Source organism: Engystomops pustulosus, chromosome 4 (genome assembly GCF_040894005.1).
Source record: "Engystomops pustulosus chromosome 4, aEngPut4.maternal, whole genome shotgun sequence".
Lineage (NCBI taxonomy): Eukaryota > Metazoa > Chordata > Amphibia > Anura > Leptodactylidae > Engystomops > Engystomops pustulosus.
The window spans coordinates 104,118,183-104,132,445 of record NC_092414.1 but is presented as its reverse complement, the minus strand read 5'-3'; the positions used below and the strand labels follow the sequence as shown (position 1 = coordinate 104,132,445).

The 14,263-nt window shown below is 38.0% G+C and overlaps 1 protein-coding gene across 1 annotated transcript in view; it reads right to left on the bottom strand.

The window, feature by feature from the left end:
• Positions 1–14,263, bottom strand: part of MET (MET proto-oncogene, receptor tyrosine kinase) — a 105,518-nt gene that overhangs the window by 2,415 nt on the left and 88,840 nt on the right. Inside the window, exons 17-20 of the mRNA XM_072146953.1 lie at positions 13,692–13,873; positions 12,879–12,988; positions 2,690–2,855; positions 1,447–1,583 (exon numbers count right to left, since the gene is read on the bottom strand). Coding sequence (XP_072003054.1) covers positions 1,447–1,583; positions 2,690–2,855; positions 12,879–12,988; positions 13,692–13,873 — 595 coding nt within the window. The remainder of the gene's footprint in view (positions 1–1,446; positions 1,584–2,689; positions 2,856–12,878; positions 12,989–13,691; positions 13,874–14,263) is intronic.

Genomic DNA, 14,263 nt, shown 5'->3' with positions numbered 1-14,263 from the left:
TAAAAGAAGAAAATTAAATTGTTTAGAGCCGTTTAAAATACACAAATGTTTAGAAATGTATTAATTTTGTCTTCAAAAATGTTAGACTATCAAATGAAATAACAGAGTGGGGCAGATTTATCAAGCTGTCTGAAAGTCAGAATATTTGTAGTTGCCCATGGCAACCAATCACAGCTCAGCTTTCATTTAATCAGTGCTCACGAATATTGTAAAGAGGAGCTGTGATTGGTTGCCATGGGCAACTAGAAATATTTTGACTTTCAAACAGCTTGATAAATCTGCCCCAGTATGTTCCCTACCAGATAACCTGGTTATCTTATGGATGGATCAAATTGTATCTGCCATATCTAACGATATTATATCACAAGTATTTATCTTTTTTACTGAAGAGCAAACCTCACTTAGATTTCAAAATGTAGTCCTCCCTGATGACACATCACAAAAACATCCTCCCTCTGCAAACATTTCAAAGATCACTGAATTACTGTATAACTACATTTCTTTCTATTGATAAAGCTATGTCCCATTATTTGCTATCTTTAACATTAAGCAACCAAAGTGCAATACAAATGCATGGTGGACCCCTTTCCTTTTAAAGAAAACCATATATACAGGAGAAAAGTAGTAGAGCAGTGCTGTACTCATACACACAGAATAATATCAGTTGTATTGTGAAGGATTCCTATAAATATAATAGTACCTGAAATACTGTGCAGTGCAAAAATGCAGGATAAGAGTAAAAGAATTGAGCTGAATTCATATATCAAAGAAAAAGAGCTTCTGTGCTCATATATACATATATACACTATATGAGGACTAGCGTTGTGTTGTGTTTACACTGTATAGTCAAGATAGGACAAGATATGCTGTGCCCATAAATATAGTAATGTGCAATGTTCCAATAGGATGAGGAGCACTGTGCTGTGTGTGTACAGAATAGAGGCATGGGCATATGCGCTGTTATTGTCACTGCACTAAACTCTAATTGTGTCCTGAGATATTGTTGAAGTTGGAACTGTCAGGCTCAAGAACTTCCTCCCATAGATCTGTATGCCAACCTGTGTAGTGTATGTATATGAGGCTGACAATGAGTTTACATCTGAGTGTGTTTATATGGCTCTGAGAAGGGAGGATTAACCCCTTTACTTTCAGCTTGAAAAACAATGCTCATACAGCCATGGAGAGTGCAGAGGGTTAACACTCACTTGATACGGCTGTGTAAACAAACAGGAAATAAGCAATACTTCTTTTCAATCTGGTAGACAGATTTACCATGATGGAGAATTAAAACTGCAACTAAGGGACACTTTGCAGTCTGTTTCTTTACAAACTAATCTGAAATGAAGGTTACTCTTTGAGGTTTCAAACAAATCTTATCTATAAGATTATAGCATCTACTATTTCCTACTAATCAAAATGTCTTGTAATAGTACTTGTAAGACTTACAGTGCATCAGGGCAGTATTCCGGCTGTAGAAGTCTCCGTCCTTGTAGTAAATATACAGTTATATCGAAAGAGTTAACATCCGCATAGGGGGGCGCTCCCCTTGTCATTAACTCCCACAGCAGTATGCCAAATGACCACTAAAAAAAATATATACTTTGTTATTATAAAGATAGTTTACAGTTGTGTTGTAATATTATCACTCCATGGCAACAATAAATTTTATGAAGCTTTAAAGTAACATGAGAGTTCACCAGCCCAGATGCTTATGGACAACCTCTTCCTAGGCTAAGTCATTATTCTATTTGTCATCATAATTGGAAATGATCTTATTCTATATCTTTAACATTTACTTAAAAATGCAAGCATTTATGAAGCACTTTTCACCAGGGAAATTTCTGTAACAACTGTACATGAATATATCAGCAAATACACATGTGAGTAATTGACATGAAGCCTTGTCATACACAGAAACTCCACTGAGAATATTATTTTACGTGATGTACTGTGAGATTTGGAATTAATAAGAAACACAATATGAAAAGTTTAATGTGACACCTGAATAGTTGTACTAGTGTGAACAGGAAAGCATCTTAAATTCTTTGTAACTTGTAGTAGCTACAAATGTTGTCCTTATGCAAGGATGTAAAAATCTTGGTAAAGAATTTTAACCAGAATCCTCATCTGGAGAAGTTAATTGGAAGTGGAATAACACCATGGGATTGGAGTAAATACAAGTGCTGAAGTGGACACTATATCATGTATACATTTTCATAGTGCACATCATGATATAAACCAATTTCATATCAATTGAAATCTGGAGATGTATCTGGGGTGAAATCCCTTGCAGGGGGTCAGGCTGAAGCACCTGGGATAGTCACACGTACAGTGGAGCTGCTTTGGATAAGCAATTAAAAGGACTCTCTTCTCCCTGGTGTGCTGCATGCTCTTTGTGCATAGAACATGGACTACTTGTTCTAAAGATATGCCATGTTATGTTATACAATATCCCAGATTACCTGGGCCCTGGTGCAAATGTTTCAGTTGATCTTCACTAAAGCCCAAACCTAAGAAGTGATCTGAAACATTATATATAGGTGAATAAAATATACACTTTTTTCACTAGGGTCAGAGTGCTGCAGTATCTCACTTGTAATGTGTTTTAAGATGGGCAAGCAGTGCACATTCTAACAAAAAAATTGCATAAAACTATGAACATATGGATAAGAATGCCATAAATAATTACCACATCAGATTTGGTGGTGAACTTCTGAGTCTGCAGACTTTCCAGGGCCATCCATTTCACTGGTAGCTTGGCTCCGGTTTTGTTGTGAACACTGTAGTATTCCTTGTCATAAACATCTCTGGCAAGACCAAAGTCTGCCACCTTAACGGTGAATGTTTCATCAAGCCTAAAGGAAAACACAAATAAATGAGTTCATAATTTAGTCTTTCACAATTGAGGAACTACACACATATCAAATGTTACTGCAAAATTTAAGGGACATAGTGATTAACGGAACAGTAACCTCCTTTGATCTAATCTTTACCATATTGTGGAGAGTACGAGAAAGCAGTCCCCTATACAGTATGTGTTCCAGGGGCATCCGTTTTGTTATGTTACATTCATCCCACTGTAATGTGAGCATATGAAATACTTATGTTAAGGAAAGAAGTGAGATGCCAAAGTAAAGCCCCATGTATGTAACCCAGTCTGTTGCCCCCTATGCTGTATGTCTCTTTCCTCATTGTTGGTGCTTCTATGTGTTCTGTAGCTTGCTTTAGATAAACATTGTTTTTGTAAAATTATGTTTTATGACGATGACTGCTGTGTTATGCTTGGAGATCACAGCATACACTACTAAAGTTAAAAAAAGGGAAGGACCGTATTAAAACCCTTAGAGTAACAGTAGTACTAACAGTAGGGAACCTGTCACCAGAAATAAGCCTAATAAACCACTACTATTATGTTGTCAAACAGCTGAACAGCTTCTAGATCATGTTTGTTTCATGGCCCAGCTTGTTGGCATCGTCCACAAAATCCAACTTTCAAGTGAGATGTTAATAGGTAGTATAAAGTCAGGGAGGTGGAGAGTTTAACACTGAAGTCAAGCTCTCTCTGCCTTTGAACACCTTCACGTATGTGTTTGACATCATGCGCTAGACCTCAGGATGTTGTTGGATTAAGAACTATCAATTACAGTGAATGTACAGGGGGTGTTCTAAAGCAGGGAGAGTTTGACTTCAATTTTATACTCTCTGCCTCCTTGACTTCATAAAACCAAGTAACATCTCACTTCAAAAGTTGACTTTCTGGATGATGCCACTGCTGCAGACCATGAAAGAAACATGATCTAGAAGCTGCTAAACTACTTGACAACATTCTAGTAGTGGTTTATTTGGCCAATTTCTGATGACAGGTTCCCTTTACAGGCATTTTAAACCTAAATGTAATGCAGTGTAATCTGCAAGCAACCTATTATAGAGCAAGTATTAATGAGGAGGACTGGACCGGAAAGTTTATTGTGATGAGTATTGTAAGATGATGTACTCCAGGTGCCGGCAGAAGTGCTGTATGCCAGTCCTCATCATTAATCCTCACCTTCTGAGTTTTTTACAGCAAATATTTCCAGTTCCGTTTTCTTAACCATCACTCCTGTACCAACGGTATCCTGTTTACCCCTATTTGCATTCAAAAAGCATTATTGATCGATCATTGTATATAGGAACAAGGTAATGAAAAGATAATAGTGCAACATCTGCAAATTATCCAATGAGCAAAATGAGATATGTAAACATCTGTATTAATATCAGCACATGTGAATATATAGTAAGGTCATATACATACAAAATATCTTGAAATCCAATAACATATACAGGTAGACAACCCCTGAATATAAAGAAAAAATAGCCAGTGAGAGAGGAAAGGGGGTAAGGGGTTGGTGAGGGGTGGCTGGGGATGGACGATTTCTTGAGAAGGCATGAGAGGGGTGTCCGAGAAGTTATTAATTACAGTCCCCGACCAAGTGCATGCGGCTGAACAAAAACAGTGGGTCACGGAGCTCCATCCAGAACATTAACAAGGTCAAAACCTGTATAGCAGGATAACCCGGAAATTAAAGTAAGTATATAAAGAGAAATATATATCAATGACAGATAAAAGATGATAAGTAGGGGAATGGCAGGGCAACAGAAGGATAAGGAAGAGAAATGTAGGACAATATTGGAGAACAATACAGAGACAAGATACAAAGGGGGGGGGGATGGGGCAGGTCAAGAACCTCGTAGCTTTAGAGACTTAGTAGAAATAAGCAAGTTGTCCATATTTCCACTTGGCCTTAAAGGAGCTAAACTCCACAAAAGAGACTCCGAGATGTGTAATTCCACGGAGCGAAAAGTTGCAGGAGGGTCGCAAAGGTGTCCACTCAGAAATGCCATAGACATTCCAGGGTGAAAGGATGGATTTCTCAAAATTAAAGTAAGGGGCCCTTCAGCGATCTAATAGTTAACAGTGTTTGATACGTAGCATAGGGGATTTTTAGAGTGTTATATACAGAAGGTGGCAATCATGGGAGATTAGATATTGGAACTTGCAAGGTAGCTTAATCTAACACAGGACTTGGCCAGATGGTGCCTAAAGCAATCCAGGATCTGGGTTGCAACAGCTGAAATATAATAGGTTCTACAGTTTGGCAAATCGCTTTATTTTTTCCAGATAAAACTGATCTGAAAAACCCTGGGGGCTGAGGATGACCAAGTGAACTTGGATAATAGGGAATCTAACATATGAAATAAGGGGTTGGCGAGTCAAAGAGGGATAGTCTGGAACAAATAAAGCAGTCGGGGAAGGACATTCATTTTTATACTTTTAATACGCCCTGGCCACGAGAAGTGATCCTGCTCCCATTTGGATAAGTCAGCTTTTATAGATCGCATCAGCAGGGCATAATTTAGGGCAAAGGTATCTGGCAAATGAACCGGAATATTGATCCCCAGGTACTTCAGAGACTTCATAGCCCAGAGGAAGGTGTAGCGCTTCTTAATCAATGCGATCTCCAAGGGACGCAAACCGTCCCCCATCACTACACTCTTAGAAATATTGATCTTATAATTACTGTACGAACCATATTTTTTAAGGGTCTGCAAGAGAGCGATTGCAGCGATTGTTGCGGACTAATGCGCACCCCCTCAATGTCTGAATTTTGCCTAATTGCAGCCAGCAGATGCTCCACACCAAGGGTGTACAACAGTTGGGAAAGGGGACAGCCCTGTCGTGTCCCATTAACCTTAAGCCTATCTCTAGGGTCACTATATAAAGCCACGATACAAGCCATGTTTCCTATACCACAATGTTTTATCACAGACTCTAAAAAGGCATGATCCACCTGGTTGAATGCCTTCTCCAGGTCAAGTGGATTGCCATTGGTTACTTAGAAGTTGGACATGATGTAAAATAGAAAAAGTCTTTAAAGTATTCTCTCTACCCTAACGAGCGGGAATAAAACCCAACTGATTCGGGAGGACTCGGTCTTCCAGATGGCTGCTTAATCTGTTTGCCAAAATCTTCGCATATGTTTGGGGCAATATTAAGGAGCCAAATAGCTGCCGCAGGCTTGTGGGTGCTTCCCTTTTTTTGATATCAGGATCATATTATCTTTAAGGAAGGAAGAGGGGAAAGAAGTTTATGGGGAGACGGCATTAAATGTGTGAGAGATTAGGAGAGAGTGTAGTGCACTGGATTTTGTAAAACGAGGTATTATAACCATCAGGGCCTGGGCTCTTTCCATTGTGAAAGTCTTTGATAGCCAACTCCACACCCCCCGGGTTAAAGGACGCCTCCAAATCCTCCATGACAGATAGGGAAAGCTTCGGGAGATTTGTTTGCTAAGAAAGTCAGTAAGAGATCCGGGCGAAGAAGAAGATGAGGAACGGGTAGAATACTGTGTACCCCTATTTGGGCCTGATGAAGGGAGTGGTACTTCCTGAAACGCATTGTCACACATCCTTCTAAATATAAAAAAAATAGGGATATGACCAGAAGCAATGTGTTTACTCACCTGGTCTTTTCATTGATACCAACAAAAAAACTCTTGAAAATAGTGAAAACATAAAAACTGTAGCTTTTCTTTTCCTTTCTCTGGGCAGGACAATCTCCTGAACATCCTGCTACTATTGCTACCTGTGTCAGCTAATGTAAATCATGTCTCCCTAATAAGACCGTGATATTAAAGTAAAACAATAAAATAAAAAAGGTGACACATTTCCTTTAAGCAACATTTATGTCTCTCTAGATGCACTAAAAGAAGAAAAAGAATGCATAAAATAGGTTGAATAGTGTAGCTAAACTTGTGAAAGATTTATGCACTAATTGAACTGCAGATTTATCCAGTAAATGTTACGGAATAACAACAATGCCATTTAAATGGCAAATCAGCTCTGTTACATCTATGGGCATGAGCCAATTTAGAAACCTTTATACTGATCGTCTCTTTAGTAGCATTTCTAATGTATTGTTCTCTACACTATAGATTATGTTACACTGCTGCAGCATAGACTTCTCCTGTTTGCCCTTTGACCTATTCACTTTAACTTTAATTTACAGCTCTATGGCGTTAAAATCATTATGTCATAGTAAATTTAAAGACTTTTTAAGTACAATGACCTGCGTTTAATTAAATGTGGATTTTATTGCTACAAGTTGAAATGAGAAATGACTCAGACATGGCATCAATCATCTGAGAATTACAAATACAGCCATAAAAGAACGGTCTGCTAATGTGGTGTTGGAAACATTTTCACAAAGGACAGATAGGTGATGTAGAGTAACCAGATTTACTAAACCTAACAAATATCTATGCACAGGTAATAGTGACTAACTGAAAGACTTTTATTTGTTCCTTAACACTATTGATCAAGATAATAAATTTACCGCTGTGCACTTGAAAGATGAACAACAATTTTTAGACGTTTTGGTCAGGTGTACCATAGATTTATTCGTTAAACCTACAGATAGAACAGTAGTTATTCTCATCCGCCGATTGACTCCCTTCCAATGAGTCAATTTCTCAGAGCTAAAAGGATTTCAAGCAACAAATCGAATTTATGCACCAATATGGACAAAATAGCTGAGAAATTTAAACAAAGAGGTAGCTGAAGGTAAAGATTGAAGAGATTTACTTACACCAAAAACAAAAGAACACCACACAGCTACTTATCTTCTTATTGTGGCTAAAGCACTAGGATTGAGTCCATTATTAACCGGTTCCCGGCCGCCTGCCATGCATCGGCGCCTGTCGGGTCCCGCTGCATGGAGAGGGCTCACGGGCTGAGCCCTCTCTATAGCCAGTAAGTCAAAGTTGCCGGCGCCTGCTTGCCGAATATCGTCGCTTCCCGTGACATCATCGGGGAGCGGCGATCCGTCACCATGACAGTCTCGTTTTAACCCTTTCAGCATGTTGTAATGAATGAGGAGGAAAATCTCCATATACTGCCATACTGTAATACTGTAATATCGATCAGACAACCTACAGTTAAAGTACCCTAGGGAGCCTGAAAAATAGTAAAAATAAAAAAAGTTTTAAAAAACCCTATGTTTTCAAACACCCCCCTTTCCCTAGAACTGATATAAATATAAATAAACTGTAAAAATCATAAACACATTAGGTATCGATGTGTCGGAAAATGCCAGATCTATCAAAAAAATAATGGTTTTTCACTGCATTTAACCTCGTAAAAGAAAATAGCGCCCAAAGACAAAAATGCCACTTTTTTGCCATTTTGAAAAATATAAAAAATCTATAAAAAGTGATCAAAAAGTCATACAGTCCTAAAAATGATAATTGAAAACATCATCAAAAGTTGCAAAAAATGACACCACCCACAGCTCCATATAGCAAAATATGAAGAAGTTATTAGCGCCAGAAAATGGAAAAATAATAAAAAAAAATTTTGTACAGGAGGTTTTTATTTTTGTAAATGTATGAAAACATTATAAAACCTATACAAATTGGTATCCCCATAATCGTATGGGGGATTATGTCTAATAAATTAGACATGTCATTTGGGGCGCACAGTGAAAGTCGTAAAATCCAAGACCACAAGAAAATGATGCAAATGCACTTTTTTTTACAATTTTCACTGAATTTGGAATTTTTTCCCGCTTCCAAGTACAATATTCAATACCATCACTATGAAGTGCAATTTGTTAAGCAGAAAACAAGCTATCACAGAGCTCTTTATGTGTAAAAATAAAAAAGTTATACATTTCTGAAGGTGTGGAGTGAAAAATGGAAATGAAAAAACAAGAAAGGGCATGGTTCTTAACAGGTTAAATAACATTGGATGATATTGACCAGAGACCTCTGCCACTATTTCTCTATAAAACAGATTGATGCGTTTCGAGCTAACCACTCTTAGTCAAAAGCTAGGGAGTAATCGGGAAATTAATAGTTCCTGCTCAGCCATCTTGATCTTCAGGTATAAGGAATTTAATTTTGGGAGAATTTCCCTGACCAGTATTTTATTCTAATATATTCTATATTCTCTTTTCAGATACTTTCATCTTCTGTGACCCCCTATCAGATGGACCAAGTCTCCAACATGTCTCCCTTATCATGGTCAATTATTTATCCTGCTTGTTTTTTGCATAAAACTGCTTACCAGGAGTTCAGGTACAGCGGTTAATAACCTAGGGTTACAGTTTGTCTGTTTTTCATGATATGAGGACTTCCTTTATGCGCACCTAATTCTTTACTTACAGTCAGCTATATAGTTTGTCTATACTTACAAACGATTGGTTCAATATGCAGTCCATGCCCTTTCCTCCCTTTTCTAAGATGTCTGCCTGTTATTTCTCCTTATGTTGTAAGCATGCAGCAGAATCCTCCACTGTTGCAAGCCAGATCTATATTCTGGATGCTCGCACTACTCCAGTCTATGCCAATTATGCAGGTAGTCCAAGCATGTTGTTTAAATTAATGACCAGAAGAAGATAAGAGGAAGGTCATATACCAATAGATGGGACTTATGATTTTAATATACAATACTGTGGTAGTTATACCCTACACTTTTGTGTATATTGTATTGATTGTACATGCAACCATGTACTGTTGGTTATTATTCGTAAAACTGTTTACTTAATTGTACTCTTCGACCAGGATAGGTATTGGTCCTTAATAAGCTGATGTTTTGTTACACACTCCATGCTAGACAAAGATGGCTTGTCGCCGAAACCTTACAATGGAATATAGATACACCCCAGTTTACCATCTATCTTTCCATCTAATCGCATATCTATGTGCCTCAGGATGTGTGAGACATGTGAAGTGATCGCAACTGCATGTCTGTTACAGTAATATTTTATATGTTTTTTTATCCCGACTAGCAATTTACCACATTCTATGATTCATAAGGAAATAAATAGCTTTAGCCGTCCTAATGCCAGACAGGTAAAACCAACATTTAAAGCTACACTATAATTGACTTTAATGTTATATCAGCTTCCCAAATTTCCCCTTGTTTGACTGGACATCCTTTTATAGAAGCCATTCACATTTCCTGGAACAAATATTGTTCCTTAGGGATAAAAAGTGACACAAAAATAGCTAAATCAGTGGCATTTGCCACAGTATGTCTGCATTAAAAGGGATGCCCATAAAAATAAAAGTCTTGGTAGAAGGGGTTCGACAGGAGACTCTAAAATCATAAATGGTTACTTATTGCTTCCCGCTGCACCATTACAGATGCTCCTGAGCTAATCACTGGTTGAAGTAGTGACCCACCTCAGCTAGTGATTGCTTGAGCGGCTTTCACAAGTGGTTCATCTGTTGTCAGGAGTTGATGCAATATGGATTGGGGGTATCTTTAACTGAGTTGTGGGGTTATGGAAAAAGCAGAATATGACTAGCCTACAATATTTTTGTAACTTCTATAAAGATGAATCAGTTACTGAAATAGTGTAAAAGATTGAAATAGGTTGTTAGTGTAACAGTTTTATGCAAGTTACGAAAAGAGAATAGAAAAGCTGTGTTTGCTGGATCTGTAACTAAAAATGACTGAGATAGAGAGGGTTATTTATCATACGCCGTCACTCAGCCTCTTCATATATCTGAAGGGGGGTCCTGCGCAGCGTTTATCTCTACCCCTGGTCCTGCCTGGTGTAGAAATAAACACAACCTGCGACTTTTCATATGTGAAAATTCACTGGCTGCAGCGAGTACGCAGGTAAAGGGACAGTAACGCCCTGCGCTGGTCCACTCCCGGCCAGCTGCTTCCCTCCTTCACGCCCCACTAGCATATAAGCTAGCTAGCATTTGCGATTATTTCAGGGCTTCTATGCCACTGATGTGATGGCAGTGATCCCCCTTTTAGGGACAAAGCGCCCAAACTACAACCATAAACCATTTATATGTCACAAAGTACCAACAATTTAAGCAGTAACTTATTTATCCCTGCTGTATTACAGGTTTCAATTGTATTGCTGTCCTGAGGACATCAATACAATATAAAGAAGATGGAGAAATTTGGATTATATCTTCCCTCTAGGGTTCCCTGAAAAGGAAGAATCAGGGGACCCAGAGCAGGAGCTCCAGCGGTAATCCATCTCTGATCAAGCTTTCTCATTCCTCCAATAGTCAAGGATGTGTTGCATTAAAATAGCACTAAGCATGGCACATGGTCTGTCCTGGACCACAAGAGGAAGCCTTGAGTCCTGTGTGGCAAACTCTGGTCTGGATGCCCATAGAAAAGACTTTGAGTGCCACTTCTGGCACTCGTCCATTCCAGTCTGGTAAATGCATTTCCACTGGAAACATTTTGCATTATTTACAATGTTTAGAAAATTCTGCAGCTAGACCTCAAACTAGGTCACAAAAATCTTGATGTCTAATGTCACCATGCCAGAACCAGGCTAACTACATAAATAGAGAAACAGAACTAAGCTTACTAGATAGATACAGCACCAGAACCAAGCTAACTAAATTGATACAGTACCAGAGCTATACTATACACATACATTGCTAATTACAATCTCACTAAATAATGAAATTCAACCACCTATTCCATAGCTGGAAAACAGTGTAATACAGAGTGGAATACACATATGACCATAAGAGACCAGTTGTTGTATCCTTGTGAATAATAGTTGAGACTGTTTTTGCATAACTAGCAGCACATTTACCTTGCTGTTGCTCTTAGCCCCATCATACTAATAAGCAGATGCTGAGCTCTTATAAGATATTTCTTCCCCTCTATAACAGCTAAATTTAAAGGACATCTACCAAGATCAAGGATTGTAAACCAAGTACACTGAAATAATGGTGTGTGCCCCTTCTGCCGGGATCTGCCTTTCTTTTAGATTCTTATGTCCTGGTTTTTACAAAAAAAGGCTTTTAAATAATGCAAATATCCTATCCACTGGATAACCATTCTTCTGAAAAAGAATTTTATTGTTGTGCTCTGATCTAGTCATGGAGACGGGGAGTTTCACAATGCAGTCAAGCTACTCTGCCTCCTCACTAACGCTGACACTGCTAATCCAACCCCCCTTTATAAATGAGGACATTGAGAATGAAAAACCACTGTGAACGAGAACGAGAAACCACTGTGTGACACTGAAGAGAACTCCTAAGGGATGGGTAAGGAGACATTGTCTGTGTTTGACTGGAATAAGCTGCATCATTAACCACTTCCGCAGGAAGTAAGGGGTTTCACCAGTTTCTTCAACATCACACAGAGGCATGTCTCACAACCTCCTCATCCATGAATGGACTGGGTTACATGTGTCAGCATCAGGGAGGAGGGCGGGGTAGCTTTACTGTATGCTTGAGCTCCATGCCTCCAGGGGACATCAATAAAAATCTTTTTTAGAAGACAGGATAGGAGCAGCAGTGTAACAAGACAACTAAAAGGTATTGTGCGTGGCCATTCATTAGCACAATAGCAGAGTCTGTTGTAAAAAAAAAAATATTCCTGTTTTGGAATCACCAATGTGACTATGACTTTGTTGACCTACCATCAAACTCAGGCATGATAAACCAGGGACACTTTCTCATAGATCCAGGTACCGTGACTGTGGTAATCTTCTTATATTTTTTATTCATGGCATTCTTCCTTTGACTTTTAATCAACTTTTAAAATTATGATAAATAGGGGGCATTACTAGTGTCCCTTCATACTGCAGAACACTGCAGTCATGGTGCCTAGAACTATGAGTAAGTATCTATGGTTTATCATGTTTGATTTTGATGGCAGATTTGTTATTGCACACAAAATAGAGGATTTCTTCCACCAATGGACAGCTCTTTTGTGTACCAGATATACGGATTTATTTAAATTTCCTGAACTTTGCAGACTTAGGGAATAAAAAAATATTACATTAATCTTGATGAGTTCCATTATTAAACTTAGTTAAACAATGGATTTCTGTTCTTACTTACATACAATTCCTTGCTGCTAGGTCTCTATGTACAAACTTTTTGCTTGCTAAATATTCCATTCCTTTAGCAACCTGTAGTCCAAATCCGATCAGATCTTTTACTGTTGGATTCTAAAATATAACAACGGAAACATGAATGCATTCATTTTATACTATCAAAATTAGGACCAATATTAATGATGTCCTGCTAAATGCAATACTTTGCAGATATCTGCAGAATGGAAACTATTATTTAGCAACATGATCTCCTCATTTTCTCACTTTTTATAGTACTCAAACTAAGCTATAGATGATATGTAGGAGCGTGCACATGTTTCATGACACTCTACTGAAGACAACCTTCCACAAGCAGTGGATTGTAATCTGCATAATTCCTGTCTGAAAAGGCACAGGACATTTGAGTTTATTCATGTAATTTGCCATGTTACAATCAAAATGATCCAAAAATATTAGAAGCTCATATACTGTGCTGACCAACTCCATAATTTGTGCACCCTTTATGCCCTGACTCTATCTCTTTATTCATTCAAGCTTTCAGGAGAAATTGGCTCAGACAGTGGCTACAGGCTGACAAGGTAGCATGCTGAATTTTATAAATCTTCTTATATCTTAGGCATATAAGGTCGATCAACATCATATACATGTTTATATAATAGCAGTATTGTTTGATCATAGAAGTAATTTACAGTTTATTTAGTTTTCTAAAAAAATGTTTACTTGCATCTTACTGTCCTAAAGTTAGCTTTCTTGGGAGAGTACTAATTGTTCCAGCCTCATTCTACGCCCATTTGTCATAAATGTTCTATATACTTACATGAGATTCATTTCGGATAAAGTTTCTGAGATCTCCATGCTTCATGAATGGCAGCACTACCAGGGGAGAACCCTCTGTGGGCAGACAGATGCCCAGTAAGGATAAAACATTTTGATGACTGAAATCTTTCATGATTATACCTTCTTTGAGAAATTGTGAAACTTCTTCAATATCTGTAATACCTTAAATATTTAATTAAGACAAAAGTCAGTCTTGTAAGGAAGGGAAAAGGAAGGGAAAATAAAACATGTTATAGCTCAGGGAAGAATAAATTATAACAAGTCATATGATCAGGGCTTCATGTATACACAAATATTGAGCAATCATAATTAGGGAAAATGCTGGAAATGGAAAGTTACTGCGAAAAAAGAAAAACAAACTATTATGAAATCTCAAGTTTTTCACCATGCCTAACACTTTTATAGGTAGATGCTACTTGTTTGTATGTATCTATATGTGATCAGCAATGGTTCTAGGTCAATATCATTGCAGTTCTACCATTGCTCCTTGCTATTGTGTTTGGATTACCCATCAAGGTAAAGGGCTGTCTATTACAGATAACCCCTGCCCAT